Genomic DNA, 18,100 nt, shown 5'->3' on the forward strand with positions numbered 1-18,100 from the left:
TAAAATAAACCCTAACCTAAGTTACAATTACACCTAACACTACACTATAATTAAAATCATTAACTAAACTATCTACAATTAAATACAATTAAATTAAATAAACTAATTACGGAAAAAAACAAACACTAAATTACAGAAAATAAAAAAGAAATTACAAAAAGTTTAAACTAATTACACCTAATCTAAGCCCCCTAATAAAATAACAAAACCCCCCAAAATAATAAAAGTCCCTACCCTATCCTAAATTACAAAGTAATCAGCTCTTTTTCCAGCCCTTAAAAGGGCTTTTTTTGCGGGGCATTGCCCAAAAGTAATCAGCTCTTTTACCTGTAAAGAAAAATACAATACCCCCCAACATTAAAACCCACCACCCACATACCCCTACTTTAACCCACCCAAACCCCCCTTAAAAAAACCTAACTCTAACCCCCTGAAGATCTCCCTACCTTGAGTCGTCTTCACTCAGCCAAGCCGAATTCTTCATCCAAGCGGGGCAGAAGAGGTCCAAGTGGATTGGCTGTTCCAATCAGCCAATAGAATGTGAGGTCAATCTGATTGGCTGATTGGATCAGCCAATTGGATTGAACTTCAATCTGATTGGCTGATTGAATCAGCCAATCAGATTTTTTCTACCTTAATTCCGATTGGCTGATAGAATTCTATCAGCCAATTGGAATTCGAGGGACACCATCTTGGATGACGTCATTTAAAGGAACCGTCGTTCAGTCGTCGTCCAGGATGGATGTTCCGCGACGGAGGTCTTCAGGATGCTGCCGCTCCGGACGGATGAAGATCGAAGATGCTGCTTGGATGATGACTTCAGTCGGATGGAAGACCTCTTCTGCCCCGCTTGGATGAAGACTTCAACCGGATGGAGGACCTCTTCTGCCCCGCTTGGATGAAGAATTCGGCTCGGCTGAGTGAAGACGACTCACGGTAGGGAGATCTTCAGGGGGTTAGTGTTAGTTTTTTTTTAAGGGGGGTTTGGGTGGGTTAGAGCAGGGGTATGTGGGTGGTGGGTTTTAGTGTTGGAGGGGGGTATTGTATTTTTCTTTACAGGTAAAAGAGCTGATTACTTTGGGGCAATGCCCAGCAAAAAGCCCTTTTACTTTGCAATTTAGGATAGGGTAGGGACTTTTATTATTTTGGGGGGCTTTTTATTTTATTAGGGGGCTTAGATTAGGTGTAATTAGTTTAAACTTGTAACTTGTAATTTCTTTTTTATTTTCTGTAATTTAGTGTTTTTTTTCTCGTAATTTAGTTATTTTAATTGTATTTAATTGTAGGTAGTTTAGTTAATGATTTTAATTATAGTGTAGTGTTAGGTGTAATTGTAACTTAGGTTAGGGTTTATTTTACAGGTATATTTGTATTTATTTTAGCTAGGTAGTTATTAAATAGTTAATAACTATTTAATAACTATTGTACCTAGTTAAAATAAATACAAAGTTGCCTGTAAAATAAATATAAATCCTAAAATAGCTACAATGTAACTATTAGTTATATTGTAGCTATATTAGGGTTTATTTTACAGGTAAGTATTTAGTTTGAAATAGGAATAATTTATTTAATTATAGTAGGTTTATTTCGTTTTATTTAAATTTAAACTTAGGGGGTTGTTAGGGTTAGGGTTAGACTTAGGTTTAGGGGTTAATAAATTTAATATAGTAGCGGCGTTGTTGGGGGCGGCAGATTAGAGGTTAGTAATTGTAGTTAGGTGTCGGCGATGTTAGGGACAGCAGATTAGGGGTTAATATACATTATTATAGTGTTTGCGAGGCGGGAGTGCGGCGGTTTAGGGGTTAATACATTTATTATAGTGGCGGCGATGTCCGGTCGGCATATTAGGGGTTAATAAATGTAGGTAGGTGGCGGCGACATTGGGGGGAGAAGATTAGGGGGTAATAAATATAATTTAGGTGTCGGCGATGTTAGGGGCAGCAGATTAGGGGTTCATAGGTATAATGTAGGTGGCGGCGATGTCTGGTCGGCAAATTAGGTTAAATAATTTTATTTTAGTGTTTGCGATGTGGGGAGGCCTCGGTTTAGGGGTTCATAGGTAGTTTATGGGTGTTAGTGTACTTTATAGCACTGTAGTTAAGAGCTTTATATTCCGGCATTAGCCCATAAAGCTCTTAACTACTGACTTTTTTATGCGGTAGGAGTCTTGGCGGTAGAGGCTGTACCGCTCACTTCTTCCAAGACTCGTAATACCAGTGTTAGGCAAATCCCATAGAAAAGATAGGATACGCAATTGACGTAAGGGGATCTGCGGTAGCCTCGAGTCGTGGAAAGAAAGTGAGCGGTAGACCCTTTCCTGCCTGACTCTAAATACCAGCAGGCGTTAAAAAGCAGCATTAGGACCCCTTAACGCTGCTTTTGACGGCTAACGCCAAACTCTAAATCTAGGTGAGTGTATTCTAAGTCTAAAAGCATACCTAGGTAGATGCACGTGTCTAGAGAACTAAAGGGCAGCAATTTCTAAAAACTCTGCGGCCATTTAATGTGTTTGTAAATGTAGAATATTGGTAAAAGCATTCTTTCAAAGCTCACAAATCTTAAAAGGTATTATCCCTGGATATGGGATATAATTTATTAAAAACAAATTAAAATAAATACTACTACGTGTTTCAAGGTGCTGCTGGCACCCTTTCCTCAGGCAGTGATCACTGTATTTATTTTAATTCGTTTTTAATAAATTATATCCCATATCCAGGGATAACTTTTAAGATTTGTGAGCTTTTTTGAGGAATTTAATCCTTCTGTGGACTATTTTCTATCAACATTTTGGATCATGTTTACTGGAGTGAGCCAGCTGGTGGGCTCAGATCTACCAGCCTGTTCAACTTGCACTGCATTATAGTGCTCATTGTATGTGAGTATAACATCTCAGTGGGGGTGTTGTATTGGGATTACTGTTCATTTATAAGTGACCATCTGCACTACTGGAGTGTCCTTCCCATCCCCTCTATTTCTTCCTACAATCTCAGAGCCCAGGGTTCGTTTGATCCTATATGAGCCAGCTGGTAGGCTCTGACCAATCCAGCCTGTTTGAATAGTACTGCATTATAGTGCGCCTTTCTTATGGAGGATAGTACTCTTCGCATTGGGACTGGAGTTTTAAGTTGTCCTGTCAGCCTCTCAGTGAGAGCCTGGCCTGGGCGAAAGTTAGAGTCCGGAGATGCAGGGAGAGTCTTTCTGTGAAACCATCTCTATTCATATTAACAGCTCCACAAGCAATCAGCATTGGCGAGTTTCGCTGCCTGCTTTCTGCACTCAAGTCCATGTCAGGAGTGAGGCTAATAACCTGTCACACTTGAAGGGCCGTGTTCCGGTTGCACGACATAGATTCTTGTAAGATTGTTTGATTTTTTATTCATAATGATAACACAGAAGACAGGGTCACAGTGTGATGCCTTTTATCTTTAAAGAATCAAGGGTTAATATTCCTGGAAAGGGGATTATTGAACAGGGGGAATTTATACATGATATTGTTTATCGTGTCATTTCCGCGTTATGTGCGAGATGAGGCTCTGGCAATGTGTGGAACTTTCAGGTTACTGGCGGGAGTATTGTGCTGTCCTTTTTGGTGCGTTTTCTCCTTATTGCAGGGGCGGTCCTGCTAGGCATTCCATGTGACCGGGTGTGCCTATCTCTCTTCTTCTATTGATCAGCGGCGCAGGAGACAAAACGGTTTTTGTAGTCCAGGTCCTAGAAGGTGGTGAGTGCCCCGGCCATTGGAGGTATAAAGGTGCCGATTTATAAGTTAAGCTAGTCCTTAATAAAAGTGCAAGCTATGGAGGACTCTGACGTGTTAGATGGTTCTCCCTCTTTAACAAAGTCTCATTCCTGTGTTTATTGTGAGGAGGTTCTGGTACATCAGCCTGCTCAACTATGTTCCACATGCCTTAATAAAGTTACAACATCTAAATGTAAACGGATGTCTAGTACTACTGAGCCTCATCCCGTGAGGTGCGTTCCCTGCATTCATCTCCATTTGCAAATGCAGCGCCCCGGGGTCCAACCATTACTCCTTCGGGAGAGATTTGTTGGCCGTCAGACTTTGCGGACCAACTGGAATCGGCGGTTTCAAAAGTGATCCATGCCTTACTACATTCTGCTAAGTGCAAGATTAGGGTGCATCATGGCGGGGTTTTCTACGCCGATGGAAATCCCAGAGGCATTATACTATGACAAGGCCCACTCCGACTCTTCGGAGGAGACCCCTTCTGGGTCGGAGTCCGTGTCATCTAAACCTCCGGCTGTGGAGGAGCCTGATTTTAGGTTTAACATGGAGAATTTGCACTTTTTTCTGAGGCAGGTGCTTGCTACTCTGGAGGTTCCGGAGCCTAAGATTCCGGGGGAACCTTCAACTCTTAACTAGATAAGGTATACGAGGACAGGTTAGTATCTCAGACTTTCCCGGTTCCCGTTAAGATGGCTAATATTATTAAGAATGAATGGGAGCGATTAGGTTATTCCTTTTCACCTTCTTCTTCCTTTAAGAAGCTGTTCCCCATTCCGGACTCTCAGCTGGAGCTGTGGGGTACCGTCCCTATGGTAGATGGTGCTATCTCTACGCTTGCGAAGCGGACAACTATTCCCCTCGAGGATAGTTTGTCATTTAAAGAGCCCAAGGATAAAAAGCTGTAAAACATGGTAAGAAAGATGTTTCAGCACATGGGGTTTGTTTTTAAGCCAGCAGCGGCAGTTGCTGCTGTTGCTGGAGTTGCGACATATTGGTGGGAATCCCTGTGTGAAATGGTCGAGGGGGAGACTTCCATCAACGAGATACAGAATAAGATTAAAGGGAGAGTCTACACCAGAATTTTTATTGTTTTAAAAGATAGATAATCCCTTTATTACCCATTCCCCAGTTTTGCATAACCAACACAGTTATATTAATATAGGTTTAACCTCTGTGATTATCTTGTATCTAAGCCTCTGCAAACTGCCCCTTTATTTCATTTATTTTGACAGACTTGCAGTTTAGCCAATCAGTGCCTGCTCCCAGATAACTTCACGTGCATGAGCACAGTGTTATCTATATGAAACACATGAACTAACACCCTCTAGTGGTGAAAAACTGTTAAAATGCATTCTGAAAAGAGGTGGCCTTCAAGATCTAAGAAATTAGCATATGAATCTCCTAGGTTAAGCTTTCAACTAAGAATACCAATCTTGGAACAAGTCTAAGCAGAGCTAGAAGCCCGGACCAAGTAGGGGCAGATTATCTCTCTTCTCAGAAGCCTAGTTGCAGGATGTTCAGGACCATTGGGTTCTGGAAGTGGTCACCCAGGGATACAGGATAGGGTTCAGAGTATGTGAGAGATATCGCCTCTCTTGGCGTTATCGTACCAGTACCCCAAGGAGAACAGGTTCTAGGGTACTATTCCAATCTTTTTGTGGTTCCAAAGGAGGAGGGCACGTTTTGCCCGATTCTGGACCTAAAGTGTTTAAACAAGTTTTTGAGTGTTCCATCGTTCAAAATGGAAATGATCTGATCTATCCTGCCCCTAGTTCAAGAGGAACTGTTCATGACGACTATAGCCTTGAAGGACGCTTACCTTCATGTGCCAATTCACAGGGACCACTTCAAGTTCCTAAGATTTGCGTTTCTGGATCAACACTTCCAGTTTGTGGCCCTTCCTTTTGGTCTGGCAATGGCCCTGAGAGTCTTAACGAAGGTTCTGGGGGCGCTACTAGCAGTGGCCAGATCCAGAGGCATTGCTGTGGCGCCTTATCTGGATGACATCCTAGTCCAGGCGCGGTCGCTCAGTCTCGCAGAGGATCATTCGAGAGCTCGTCTTCTTTTGCTCTCATGGTTGGAAGATCAACTCAGGAAAGAGTTCCCTGGTTCCCAGCAACAGGGCAGAGTTCCTGGGCATGATAATAGACTCTATGTCCATGAAAATACTTCTCACAGACAATCAACGCAGGAAGATCGCATCCACCTGTCTTGCCCTTCAGTCCTCCTCAAGCCCCTTGGTGGCTCAGTGTATGGAGGTGATCGGACTCATGGTTTCAAGCATAGACGTCATCCCATTCACCAGGTTCCATCTCAGACCTCTTCAATTGTGCATGTTGAGACATTGGAACGGTGATTATTCAGATCTATCACAGCAGATATCCATGGGTGCTTGGCCTCGGATCTCCCTCTCTTGTTGTATCTGTCAGGAGCAACTGTCCATGGGGACATCCTTCTTGAGACTGTCCTGGGAGATTGTGACCATGGACGCCAGTCTGGCAGGATGGGGAACTGTTTGGGGTGCCAGGATGGCACAAGGAAAATGGTCCCGGGAGGAGTCTCTCCTTCCGATAAATATTCTGGAACTCCGAGCAATCTACAATGCTCTGAAGGCATGGCCTCCTCGGGGCTCGTTCAGCTTCATCAGATTCCAGACAAAAAACATTACCTTGGTGGCTTACATCAGCCATCAGGGGGGTACGAGGAGCTCCCTAGCAATGAGGGAGGTGTCTCGGATCTTGGAGTGGGTGTAGTCCCGCCAGAGATAGATCTCATAGCATTCAGACTCAATTGCAAACTACCCCGATACGGGTCGAGGTCCAGGGATCACCAGGCAGAGCTTATAGATGCCTTAGCGGTACCTTGGGGGTTCAGCCTAGCTTACATTTTTCCACCGTTACCACTTCTACCTCGTGTAGTGGCACTCATCAAACAGTAGCAAGCTTCGGCCATTCTGATTGCTCCATCATGGCCGTGAAGGATGTGGTTTGCGGATCTGGTAGGGATGTCATCCTCTCCACCGTAGAGGTTACCCTGTCGCAGAGTTCTGCTGGAACAGGGCCCTTTTCAACATCGGAATCTAAAATCTCTGAGGCTGACTGCGTGGAGATTCAATGCCTAGTCTTGGTAGTCTTGGCCAAGAGAGACTTTTTTGAAAGTGTGATTGATACTCTAGTTCAGGCAAGGAAGCCAGTCACTCATCGCATCTACCATAAGGTGTGGAGGACTCACTTGTCCTGATGTGAGAAGCATGGATATCCTTGACACAAAGTGAAGGTATCCAGCAGTCTGTCCTTTCTCCAAGACGGTTTGGAGAAGGGTCTTGATACCAGTTCCTTAAAGGGACAGATTTTTGCATTATCCGTCTTGTTGCATAGGAGGCTCGCTGAGCTCCCTGACATTCAATCTTTTGTTCAGGCTCTGTCTAGAATCAGGCCTGTCTTTAGACAGTCTGCTCCTCCATGGAGCTTAAACTTAGTCCTTAGGGTATTGCATTGTGGTTCGTGCCTTAAAGTTCTATCTTCAGGCTACGAAGGATTTCAGACAGTCTACATCTCTTTTTGTGGTGTATTCAGGGAAGCACAAGGGTCAGAGGGCCTCTTCTACTTCTTTGTCCTTTTGGTTGAGGAGCTTGATTCGCTTGGCCTATGAGACAGCAGGACATAAGCCTCCTCAGAGGATCACGGCTCATTCAACTAGAGCTGTGGCTTTGTCTTGGGCCTTCAAGAATGAGGCCTCTATGGAGCAAATTTGTAAGGAGGCTACCTGGTCCTCCTTACACACTTTTACAAAGTTTTACAAGTTTGACGTTTTTGCTTCTGCAGAAGCTGTTTTTGGGAGAAAGGTTTTGCAGGCTGTGGTGCCCTCAGATTAGGGTCCGCCTTTTATCCTCCCGGTTTCATTCAGTGTCCTCTAGAGCTTGGGTATATGTTCCCAACAGTAATGAATGAAGCCGTGGACTCTCCTCCCCTTTAGATGTAAAACATAAATTATGCTTACCTGATAATTTAATTTCCACCGAGGGGAGGAGAGTCTATGGCTCCCGCCCGTATCTCCGATGGGCGGACCTAAATCTAATTAATCTTCTGGCACCATTTATACCCTGATATTTCTCCTACTGTTCCTTGTTTCCTCGGCAGAATGACTGGGGGATGGGGGAGGTATTTAAGCCTTTGGCTGGGGTGTCTTTGCCTCCTCCTGGTGACCAGGTTCTTAATTCCCAACAGTAATGAATGAAGCCGTAGACTCTCCTCCCCTCGATGGAAATTAAATTATCAGGTAAGCATAATTTATGTTTTTGTGAGTAAAGCTATCCCTTATTAACTTCAGCCTTGCCAATATTTTAATTTTGCAACTCAGTCCAAATAAGTTTGCCTGCTTAAGGTAAAATATGTTGATTAAAATATTTGTTTCTTTATTGGCTTACATGGATAGTAAAGCCAAAATGAAACTTTCATGATTCAGATAGGGCAATCAATTTTAAAGGTATATAAAAAACCTACGCCTGGATTGCGAGTCTTGCGTTAGGGAAAAAAAGCAGCGTTGAGAGGTCCCAACGCTGCTTTTTAACGCCCACTGGTATTATGAGTCTTGCAGGTACAGGTGTACCGCTCACTTTTTTTTCGCTACTCGAAAATACCGCAAATCCATTTACGTCAATTGCGTATCCTATCTTTTCAATGGGATTTTCCTAACGCCGGTATTACGAGTCTTCATAAAAATGAGCGGTACACCCTCTCCTGTCAAAACTCCTACCGCATTTTAAAGTCAGTGGTTAAGAGTTTTATGGGCTAATGCCGTAGTATAAAACTCTTAACTAAAGTGCTAAAAAGTACACTAACACCCATAAACTACCTATTAACCCCTAAACCAAGGCCCTCCCACATCGCAAACACTATAATAAAAATTTTAACCCCTAATTTGCTGAACCGGACATCGCCGCCATTTTAATAAATGTATTAACCCCTAAACCACCACACTCACGCCTCGCAAACACTAGTTAAATATTATTAACCCCTAATCTGCCGTCCCTAACATCGCAGACACCTACCTACATTTATTAACCCCCTAATCGCCCCCCAACGTCGCCGCCACTATATTAAATGTATTAACCCCTAAACCTAAGTCTAACCCTAACACCCCCCTAACTTAAATGTTATTTAAATAAATCGAAATAAAATAACTACAATTAAATAAATTATTCCTATTTAAAACTAAATACTTACCTATACAATAAACCCTAAGATAGCTACAATATAAATAATAGTTACATTGTATCTAGCTTAGGGTTTATTTTTATTTTACAGGCAACTTTGTATTTATTTTAACTAGGTAGAATATTTATTAAATAGTTATTAACTATTTAATAGCTACCTAGCTAAAATAAATACAAATTTACCTGTAAAATAAAACCTAACCTAAATTACAATTACACCTAACACTACACTATAATTAAATAAATTAACTAAATTAAATTAATTACAATTAAATAAAAAAAAACTAAAGTACAAAAAAAACCACTAAATTACAGAAAATAATAAAATAATTACAAGTTTTTAAACTAATTACACCTAATCTAATCCCACTAATAAAATAAAAAAGCCCCCCAAAATAAAAAAAAGCCCTACCCTATACTAAATTACAAATAGCCCTTCAATGGGCTTTTTGCAGGGCATTGCCCCAAAGTAATCAGCTCTTTTACCCGTAAAAAAAAAAAGTACAATACCCCTTCCCAACATTAAAACCCACCACCCACCACCCACACACCCAACCCTACTCTAAAACCCACCCAATCCCCCCTTAAAAAGACCTAACACTAACCCCTTGAAGATCACCCTACCTTGAGAAGTCTTCACCCAACCGGGCCGAAGTCCTCAACGAAGCCGGGCGAAGTGGTCCTCCAGACGGCATCTTCTATCTTCATCCATCCGGCGCGGAGCGGATCCATCTTCAAGACAGCCGACGCGGAGCATCCTCTTCCATCGAATGCGACTGGAACAATGACCGTTCCTTTAAATGACGTCATCCAAGATGGCGTCCCTTGAATTCCGATTGGCTGATAGAATTCCGCGCTGGATGGATGAAGATAGAAGATGCCGTCTGGATGAAGACTTCTGCCTGTCTGGAGGACCTCTTCTTCCCGGCTTGGATGAAGACTTCTGCCGTCTGGAGGACCACTTCGCCCGGCTTCGTTAAAGGACTTCGGCCCGCTTGGGTGAAGACTTCTCAAGGTAGGGTGATCTTCAAGGGGTTAGTGTAAGGTTTTATTAAGGTGGCATTGGTTGGGTTTTAGAGAAGGGTTGGGTGTGTGGGTGGTGGATTTTAATGTTGGGGGGGTATTGAACTTTTTTTTTACAGGTAAAAGAGCTGATTACTTTGGGGCAATGCAGCGCAAAAAGCCCTTTTAAGGGCTATTTGTAATTTAGTATAGGGTAGGGCTTTTTTTTTATTCTGGGAGGCTTTTTTATTTTATTAGTGGGATTAGATAAAGTGTAATTAGTTTAAAAACTTGTAATTATTTTATTATTTCCTGTAATTTAGTGTTTTGCTTTGTTTTTGTACTTTAGTTTTTTTTATTTAATTGTAATTAATTTAATTTAGTTAATTTATTTAATTATAGTGTAGTGTTAGGTGTAATTGTAATTTAGGTTAGGTTTTATTTTACAGGTAAATTTGTATTTATTTTAGCTAGGTAGCTATTAAATAGTTAATAACTATTTAATAACTATTCTACCTAGTTAAAATAAATACAAAGTTGCCTGTAAAATAAAAATAAACCCTAAGCTAGATACTATCGCCTAGATTTAGAGTTCTGCGGTAGCCGTCAAAACCAGTGTTAAGGGCTCCTAACGCTGCTTTTTACCGCCCGCTGGTATTTAGAGTCAATCAGGAAAGGGTCTAACGCTCACTTTCCAGCTGCGACTTTTCCATACCGCAGATCCCCTTACGCCAATTGCTTATCCTATCTTCTCAATGGGATCTTTCTAACGCTGGTATTTAGAGTCTTGGCTAAAGTGAGCGTTAGAACTCTAACGACAAAACTCTAGCCGCAGAAAAAAGTCAGGAGTTAAGAGCTTTATGGGCGGTTTATAAAGCTCTTAACTACTGTGCTCTAAAGTACACTAACACCCATAAACTACCTATGTACCCCTAAACCGAGGCCCCCCCCCCACATCGTTGCCACTCTAATAAAAAATTTTAACCCCTAATCTGCCGACCGGACACCGCCGCCACCTACATTATCCCTATGTACCCCTAATCTGCTGCCCCTAACACCGCTGACACCTACATAATATTTATTAACCCCTAATCTGCCCCCCCAACCTTACCTACACTTATTAACCCCTAATCTGCTTACCGGACCTCACCGCCACTATAATAAATGTATTAACTCCTAAATCGCCTCACTCCCGCCTCGCAAACCCTATAATAAATTTTATTAACCCCTAAACTGCCCTCACTAACATCGCCGACACCTAACTTCAAGTATTAACCCTAATCTGCCGACCGGACCTCACCGCTACTATAATAAATGTATTAACCCCTAAAGCTAAGTCTAATCCTAACCCTAACACCCCCCTAAATTAAATATAATTTAAATCTAACAAAATAAATTATTTCTTATTAAATAAATTAATCCTATTTAAAGCTAAATACTTACCAGTAAAATAAACCCTAATATAGCTACAATATAACGAAAAATTATATTGTAGCTATTTTAGGATTTATATTTATTTTACAGGCAACTTTGTATTTATTTTAACTAGGTACAATAGCTATTAAATAGTTATTAACTATTTAATAGCTACCTAGTTAAAATAATTACAAAATTACCTGTAAAATAAATCCTAACCTAAGTTACAATTAAACCTAACACTACACTATCAATAAATTAATTAAATAAACTACCTACAATTACCTACAATTAAATCAACTAAACTAAATTTAAATTACAAAAAAACAAACACTAAATTACAAAAAGTAAAAAAAGATTACAAGAATTTTAAACTAATTACACCTACTCTAAGCCCCCTAAAAAAATAACAAAGCCCCCCAAAATAAAAAAAATGCCCTACCCTATTCTAAAATAAAAAGTTAACAGCTCTATTACCTTACCAGCCCTTAAAAGGGCCTTTTGCGGGGCATGCCCCAAAGAAATCAACTCTTTTGCCTTAAAAAAAAACATACAATACCCCCCCAACATTACAACCCACCACCCACATACCCCTAATCTAACCCACCCAAACCCCCCTTAAAAAAACTAGCACTAAGCCCCTGAAGATCTCCCTACCTTGTATTCACCCAGCCGGGTATCACAGATACGTCTAGAAGAGGGTCCGAAGTCTTCATCCTATCCGGCAAGAAGAGGTCCTCCAGAGGGTCCAAAGTCTTCATCCAGGCGGCATCTTCTATCTTCTTCCATCCGGAGCGGAGCGGGTCCATCTTGAAGCAGCCGATGCGGAGCCATCCTTCCTCACCGACGGACTAACGACGAATAAAGGTTCCTTTAAATGACGTCATCCAAGATGGCGTCCCTCGAATTCCGATTGGCTGATAGGATTCTATCAGCCAATCGGAATTAAGGTAGGAAAAATCTGATTGGCTGATTGAATCAGCCAATCAGATTCAAGTTCTATCCGATTGGCTGATCCAATAAGCCAATCAGATTGAGCTCACATTCTATTGGCTGTTCCGATCAGCCAATAGAATGCAAGCTCAATCTGATTGGCTGATCCAATCAGCCAATCGGATTGAACTTGAATTTGATTGGCTGATTCAATCAGCCAATCATATTTTTCCTACCTTAATTCTGATTGGCTGATAGAATCCTATCAGCCAATCGGAATTTGAGGGACGCCATCTTGGATGACGTCATTTAAAGGAACCTTCATTCGTCATTAGTCCGCCGGTGAGGAAGGATGGCTCCGTGTCGGCTGCTTCAAGAAGGACCCGCTCCACTCCGGATGGAAGAAGATAGAAGATGCCGCCTGGATGAAGACTTTGGACCCTCTGGAGGACCTCTTCTTGCCGGATAGGATGAAGACTTCGGACCCTCTGGAGGACCTCTTCTTGCCGGATTGGATGAAGACTTCGGACCCTCTTCTGGACGGATCGGTGATACCCGGCTGGGTGAATACAAGGTAGGGAGATCTTCAGGGGCTTAGTGTTAGGTTTTTTTTAAGGGGAGTTTGGGTGGGTTAGATTAGGGGTATGTGGGTGGTGGGTTGTAATGTTGGGGAAGGGTATTGTATGTTTTTTTTTTTCAGGCAAAAGAGCTGATTTCTTTGGGGGCATACCCCCCAAAAGGCCCTGGTAAGGTAATAGAGCTGTTAACCTGTTAACCTTTTATTTTAGATTAGGGTAGGGCATTTTTTTTATTTTGGGGGGCTTTGTTATTTTTTTAGGGGGCTTAGAATAGGTGTAATTAGTTTAAAATTCTTGTAATCTTTTTTTATTTTTTGTAATTTAGTGTTTGTTTGTTTTTGTAATTTAGTTAAGTTGATTTAATTGGAGGTAGTTTATTTAATTAATTTATTGATAGTGTAGTGTTAGGTTTAATTGTAACTTAGGTTAGGATTTATTTTACAGGTAATTTTGTAATTATTTTAACTAGGTAGCTATTAAATAGTTAATAACTATTTAATAGCTATTGTACCTAGTTAAAATAAATACAAAGTTGCCTGTAAAATAAATATAAATACTAAAATAGCTACAATATAATTTTTCGTTATATTGTAGCTATATTAGGGTTTATTTTACTGGTAAGTATTTAAATAGGATTAATTTATTTAATAAGAAATAATTTATTTCGTTAGATTAAAATTATATTTAATTTAGGGGGGTGTTAGGGTTAGACTTAGCTTTAGGGGTTAATACATTTATTAGAGTAGCGGTGAGGTCTGGTCGGCAGATTAAGGGTTAATACTTGAAGTTAGGTGTCGGCGATGTTAGTGAGGGCAGATTAGGGGTTAATAAAATTTATTATAGGGTTTGCGAGGCGGGAGTGAGGTGGTTTAGGGGTTAATACATTTATTAGAGTAGCGGCGAGGTCCGGTCGGCAGAATAGGGGTTAATAAGTGTAGGTAAGGTAGCAGCGATGTTGGGGGGGGGGGCAGATTAGGGGTTAATAAATATAATGTAGGTGGCGGCGACATTGGGGGCATCAGATTAGGGGTTCATAGGGATAATGTAGGTTGCGGCGGTGTACGGAGCTGCAGGTTAGGGGTTAATAATAAAATGCAGGGGTCAGCGAAAGCGGGGGAGGCAGATTAGGGGTTAATAAATGTAAAGTTAGTGGTGTTTAGACTCGGGGTACATGTTAGGGTGTTAGGTTCAGACTTAGAAACTGTTTCCCCATAGGAAACAATGGGGCTGCGTTAGGAGCTGAACGCTGCTGTTTTGCAGATGTTAGGTTTTTTTTCAGCTCAAACTGCCCCATTGTTTCCTATGGGGGAATCGTGCATGAGCACGTTTTTCAAGCTAGCCACTACCGTAAGCAACGCTGGTATTGAGAGTTGAAGTGGTGGTAAATTATGCTCTACGCTCCCTTTTTGGAGCCTAACGCAGCCCTTCAGAGAACTCTAAATACCAGCGTTATTTAAAAGATGCGGGGGGGGAAAAAACACGCGTAGCTAACGCACCCCTTTGGCGGAAAAACTCTAAATCTAGGTGAATGTAATTATTAGTTATATTGTAGATATCTTAGGGTTTTTTTTATAGGTAGGTATTTCGTTTTAAATAGGAATAATTTAGTTAATTGTAGTTATTTTGTTTAGATTTATTTAAATAATATTTAAGTTAAGTGGGGTTAGGGTTACACGTAGGTTTAGGAGTTAATAACTTTATTATAGTGGCGGCGACGTTGGGGGCGGCAGATTAGGGGTTAATAAATGTAGTTAGGTTGCGGCGACATTGGGGGCGGCAGTTTAGGGGTTAATAAATATAATGTAGGTGTCAGCGATGTTAGGGGCAGCAGATTAGGGGTTCATAGGTATAATGTAGGTGGTGGCGGTGTCTGGAGCAGCAGATTAGGGGTTAATAATATAATGCAGGTGTCGGGGGCAGCAGATTAGGGGTTAATAAGTGTAAGATTAGGGGTTTTTAGACTCAGGGTTCATGTTAGGGTGTTAGGTGTAGACATAAATTTACTTTCCCCATAGGAATCCATGGGGCTGCGTTAGGAGCTGAACGCTGCTTTTTTGCAGGTGTTAGGTTTTTTTTCAGCCGGCTCTGCCCCATTGATTTCTATGGGGAAATTGTGCACGAGCACGTTTAGCCAGCTCACCGCTACCGTAAGCAGTGCTGTTATTACAGTGAGATGTGGAGCTAAATTTTGCTCTCCGCTCACTTTTCTGCGGCTAACGCCGGGTTTCAGAAAACTCGTAATACCAGCATTGTTTGTAGGTGAGAGGTGAGCGGTGAGCATAAACTGCTCGTTAGCACCGCACGGCTTTACCGACAAAAACTCGTAATCTACCCGCTAATTTTTTTTTAATGATTCAGATAGAGCATTTAATTTTAAGCAACTTTCTAATTTACTCGAATTATCAATTTTTCTTTGTTCTCTTTGTATCTTTATTATTAAAAGCAGGAATGTAAGCTTAGGAGCCAGCCCATTTTTTTTTGTTCAGCTCCCTGAGCAGCCCTTGCTGATTGGTGGCTACATTAAGCCACCAATCAACAAGCGCCACCCAGGGTCTGAACCAAAAATGGGCTGTCCTGTAAGCTTACATTCCTGCGCTTCAAATAAAGATGCCAAGAGAACTAAAAAAAATTGATAATAGTAGTAAATCAGAAAGTTGCTTAAAATTGCATTCTCTATCTGAATCATGAAAGAAAAAAATGTGTGTTTCATATCCCTTTAAAGAACTTTCCAATTTACTTTTATCATCAGTTGTGCTTTCTTCTCTTGATATTCTTTGTTTAAAGCTAAACCTAGGAAGGCTCATATGCTGATTTCTAAGCCCTTGAAGGTCGCCTCTTAACTCAGTACATTTTGACAGTTTTGTACAGTTAGACAATGCTAGTTCATGTGTACTGTGCAGATAAAATTGTGCTCACGCATGTGAAGTTATTTATGAGTCAGCACTGATTGGATAAAAAGGCCAGTCTGTAAAAAGAACTGAGATAAGGTGCAACCTGCAGAGTCTTAGATGCAAGGTAATCACAGTGGTAAAAAGTATATTGATATAACCATGATGGCTGTGCATAACTGGGGAATGGGTAATAAAGGGATTATCTATTTTTTTTTCAAACCATAACAATTTTCAAGCAGACTTTCCCTTTAAGTGTAAGGACATTTTAGGAGCCAGGGTTGAGGGTAATAGTTGTATTCATGTTTTCTGGAGTTTCACATTTTGTTAAATATCTTATAAATATGTTTTCAATGTAATTTATTCCTATTTAAAATGTACTTATTCTTTTTAAGGGTATTACACATGTGTGGAAGTCATATTCACCCTGAGGAGGCAAGTAGGATTTTATATGATGGGTGTTTATGCCCCTACATTGCTCATTGTTGTCCTTTCCTGGCTGTCCTTTTGGATCAACCCTGATGCAAGTGCTGCTAGAGTACCGCTAGGTAATGTATAATATCAGTTAGTTTCTTGCTCAAGTAGACTCTGCAGCAGTTGCAAGCTCTGGAACCTAAATCATTGTGAAATAATTGTCATTGACACATTTGCCGCATCCGTTTCTCATTATTACATTTTTTGTTTTATCATTAGCTCTTTACTACATCATGGTAAGCAGAATGTAAGACCTTTCTCTTCATGTCATGTCACTTGCACAAGCAATCAGATGTGGTTACAACAACCTACTCTTGTGAATGTATATCACTAATTAAGTTCTTATTAGTTTAACTCACTCATTGCTGTTCACGTGGTCATATTCTCTTAATTTCAACTGAACATTTCTGGATACAGGTGGTAGCAACTCATTAGTGAAGTTATATGCAAATCAATATTTTGATAAGATTAATTCAGAAGATGGGTATCAATGATGGGCTTCCGGGGCCCTTGCTCAAGTAATTACATATGTAGGATTTTATATGATGGGTGTTTATGCCCCTACATTGCTCATTGTTGTCCTTTCCTGGCTGTCCTTTTGGATGAACCCTGATGCAAGTGCTGCTAGAGTACCGCTAGGTAATGTATAATATCAGTTAGTTTCTTGCTCAAGTAGACTCTGCAGCAGTTGCAAGCTCTGGAACCTAAATCATTGTGAAATAATTGTCATTGACACATTTGCCGCATCCGTTTCTCATTATTACATTTTTTGTTTTAACGTTTAAGAAAGAAAAATTTGATGTGAATGCATATCACTAATTAAGTTCTTATGAGTTTAACTCACTCATTGCTGTCCATGTGGTCATATTCTCTTAATTTCAACTGAACATTTCTGGATACAGGTGGTAGCAACTCATTAGTGAAGTTATATGCAAATCGATATTTTTATAAGATTAATTCAGAAGATGGGTATCAATGATGGGCTTCCGGGGCCCTTACTCAAGTAATTACATATGTAATGAAGAAGATATTAAATACTGCATCATTGAAATCAATTTAAGCAATGTTGCTATTACTGGGGTATCTTGTATTTACCATAGCTTTGGAACATACAGATTTGTCCCTATACTAAGATTATGAGGGGCTAGTTAATATTAGAGAGCGACAAGACTTCACACCTGGTATATGGGATTGCTGATCAATATGCTGTCCCAGCAGGCATCCATTTGACCCACATTTTCTTTGGGCCTCATCTCTTGTATATTATAAGGATACATCTATTAAATCTTTTAAACAAGTTTTTCTGATCTTGTAAACATTCAGGTAAGTATGCAGTATATACATGTTAATATACTGTATATATAAAATGTAATACAAACAGGAATTAGAGAGCAGATCCAGTTAATTCAAGTGCTGCAGTGAATGGCAATGTAAGGCATGTTTAAACTATACAGAGAAAGAGCATGCAATTTTAAACAACTTTCCAATTTACTTCTGCTATCAGATTGGTTTTGCTCTCTTTGTATTCTTTGGGAATCTAGGAGGTCTCATAAGACTTCAGGAGCGTCCATGTGTCTTTGTTGCAAACACTGCTGCCATAGAGTAATAATATATGTAACAATGCACTGTTGCTATAGATTACTAAATACCCATGTGTACTATGAGCCTTCATTGGTCTACTCTTCTGCAAAGGATACTTAGAGAATGAAGCATATTTGATAATACAGGTAAACTGGAAAGTTGTTTGCATAGTTGGAATCAGAATCATGTGAGCTTTTTTTTACTTTATTTTCCCTTTTATTTTCTTGGTAGCTCCATAGTCTACCCTTTTCTCCTGGAATGCGCT

At 40.6% G+C, this 18,100-nt stretch overlaps 1 protein-coding gene across 1 annotated transcript in view; it reads left to right on the plus strand.

Moving 5' to 3' along the window:
- GLRB (glycine receptor beta) overlaps window positions 1-18,100 on the plus strand; it is a 437,385-nt gene that overhangs the window by 335,131 nt on the left and 84,154 nt on the right. The window contains exon 8 of the mRNA XM_053703772.1: window positions 16,176-16,328. Coding sequence (XP_053559747.1) covers window positions 16,176-16,328 — 153 coding nt within the window. The remainder of the gene's footprint in view (window positions 1-16,175; window positions 16,329-18,100) is intronic.

The sequence above is a fragment of the Bombina bombina genome, chromosome 2 (genome assembly GCF_027579735.1).
Source record: "Bombina bombina isolate aBomBom1 chromosome 2, aBomBom1.pri, whole genome shotgun sequence".
NCBI lineage: Eukaryota > Metazoa > Chordata > Amphibia > Anura > Bombinatoridae > Bombina > Bombina bombina.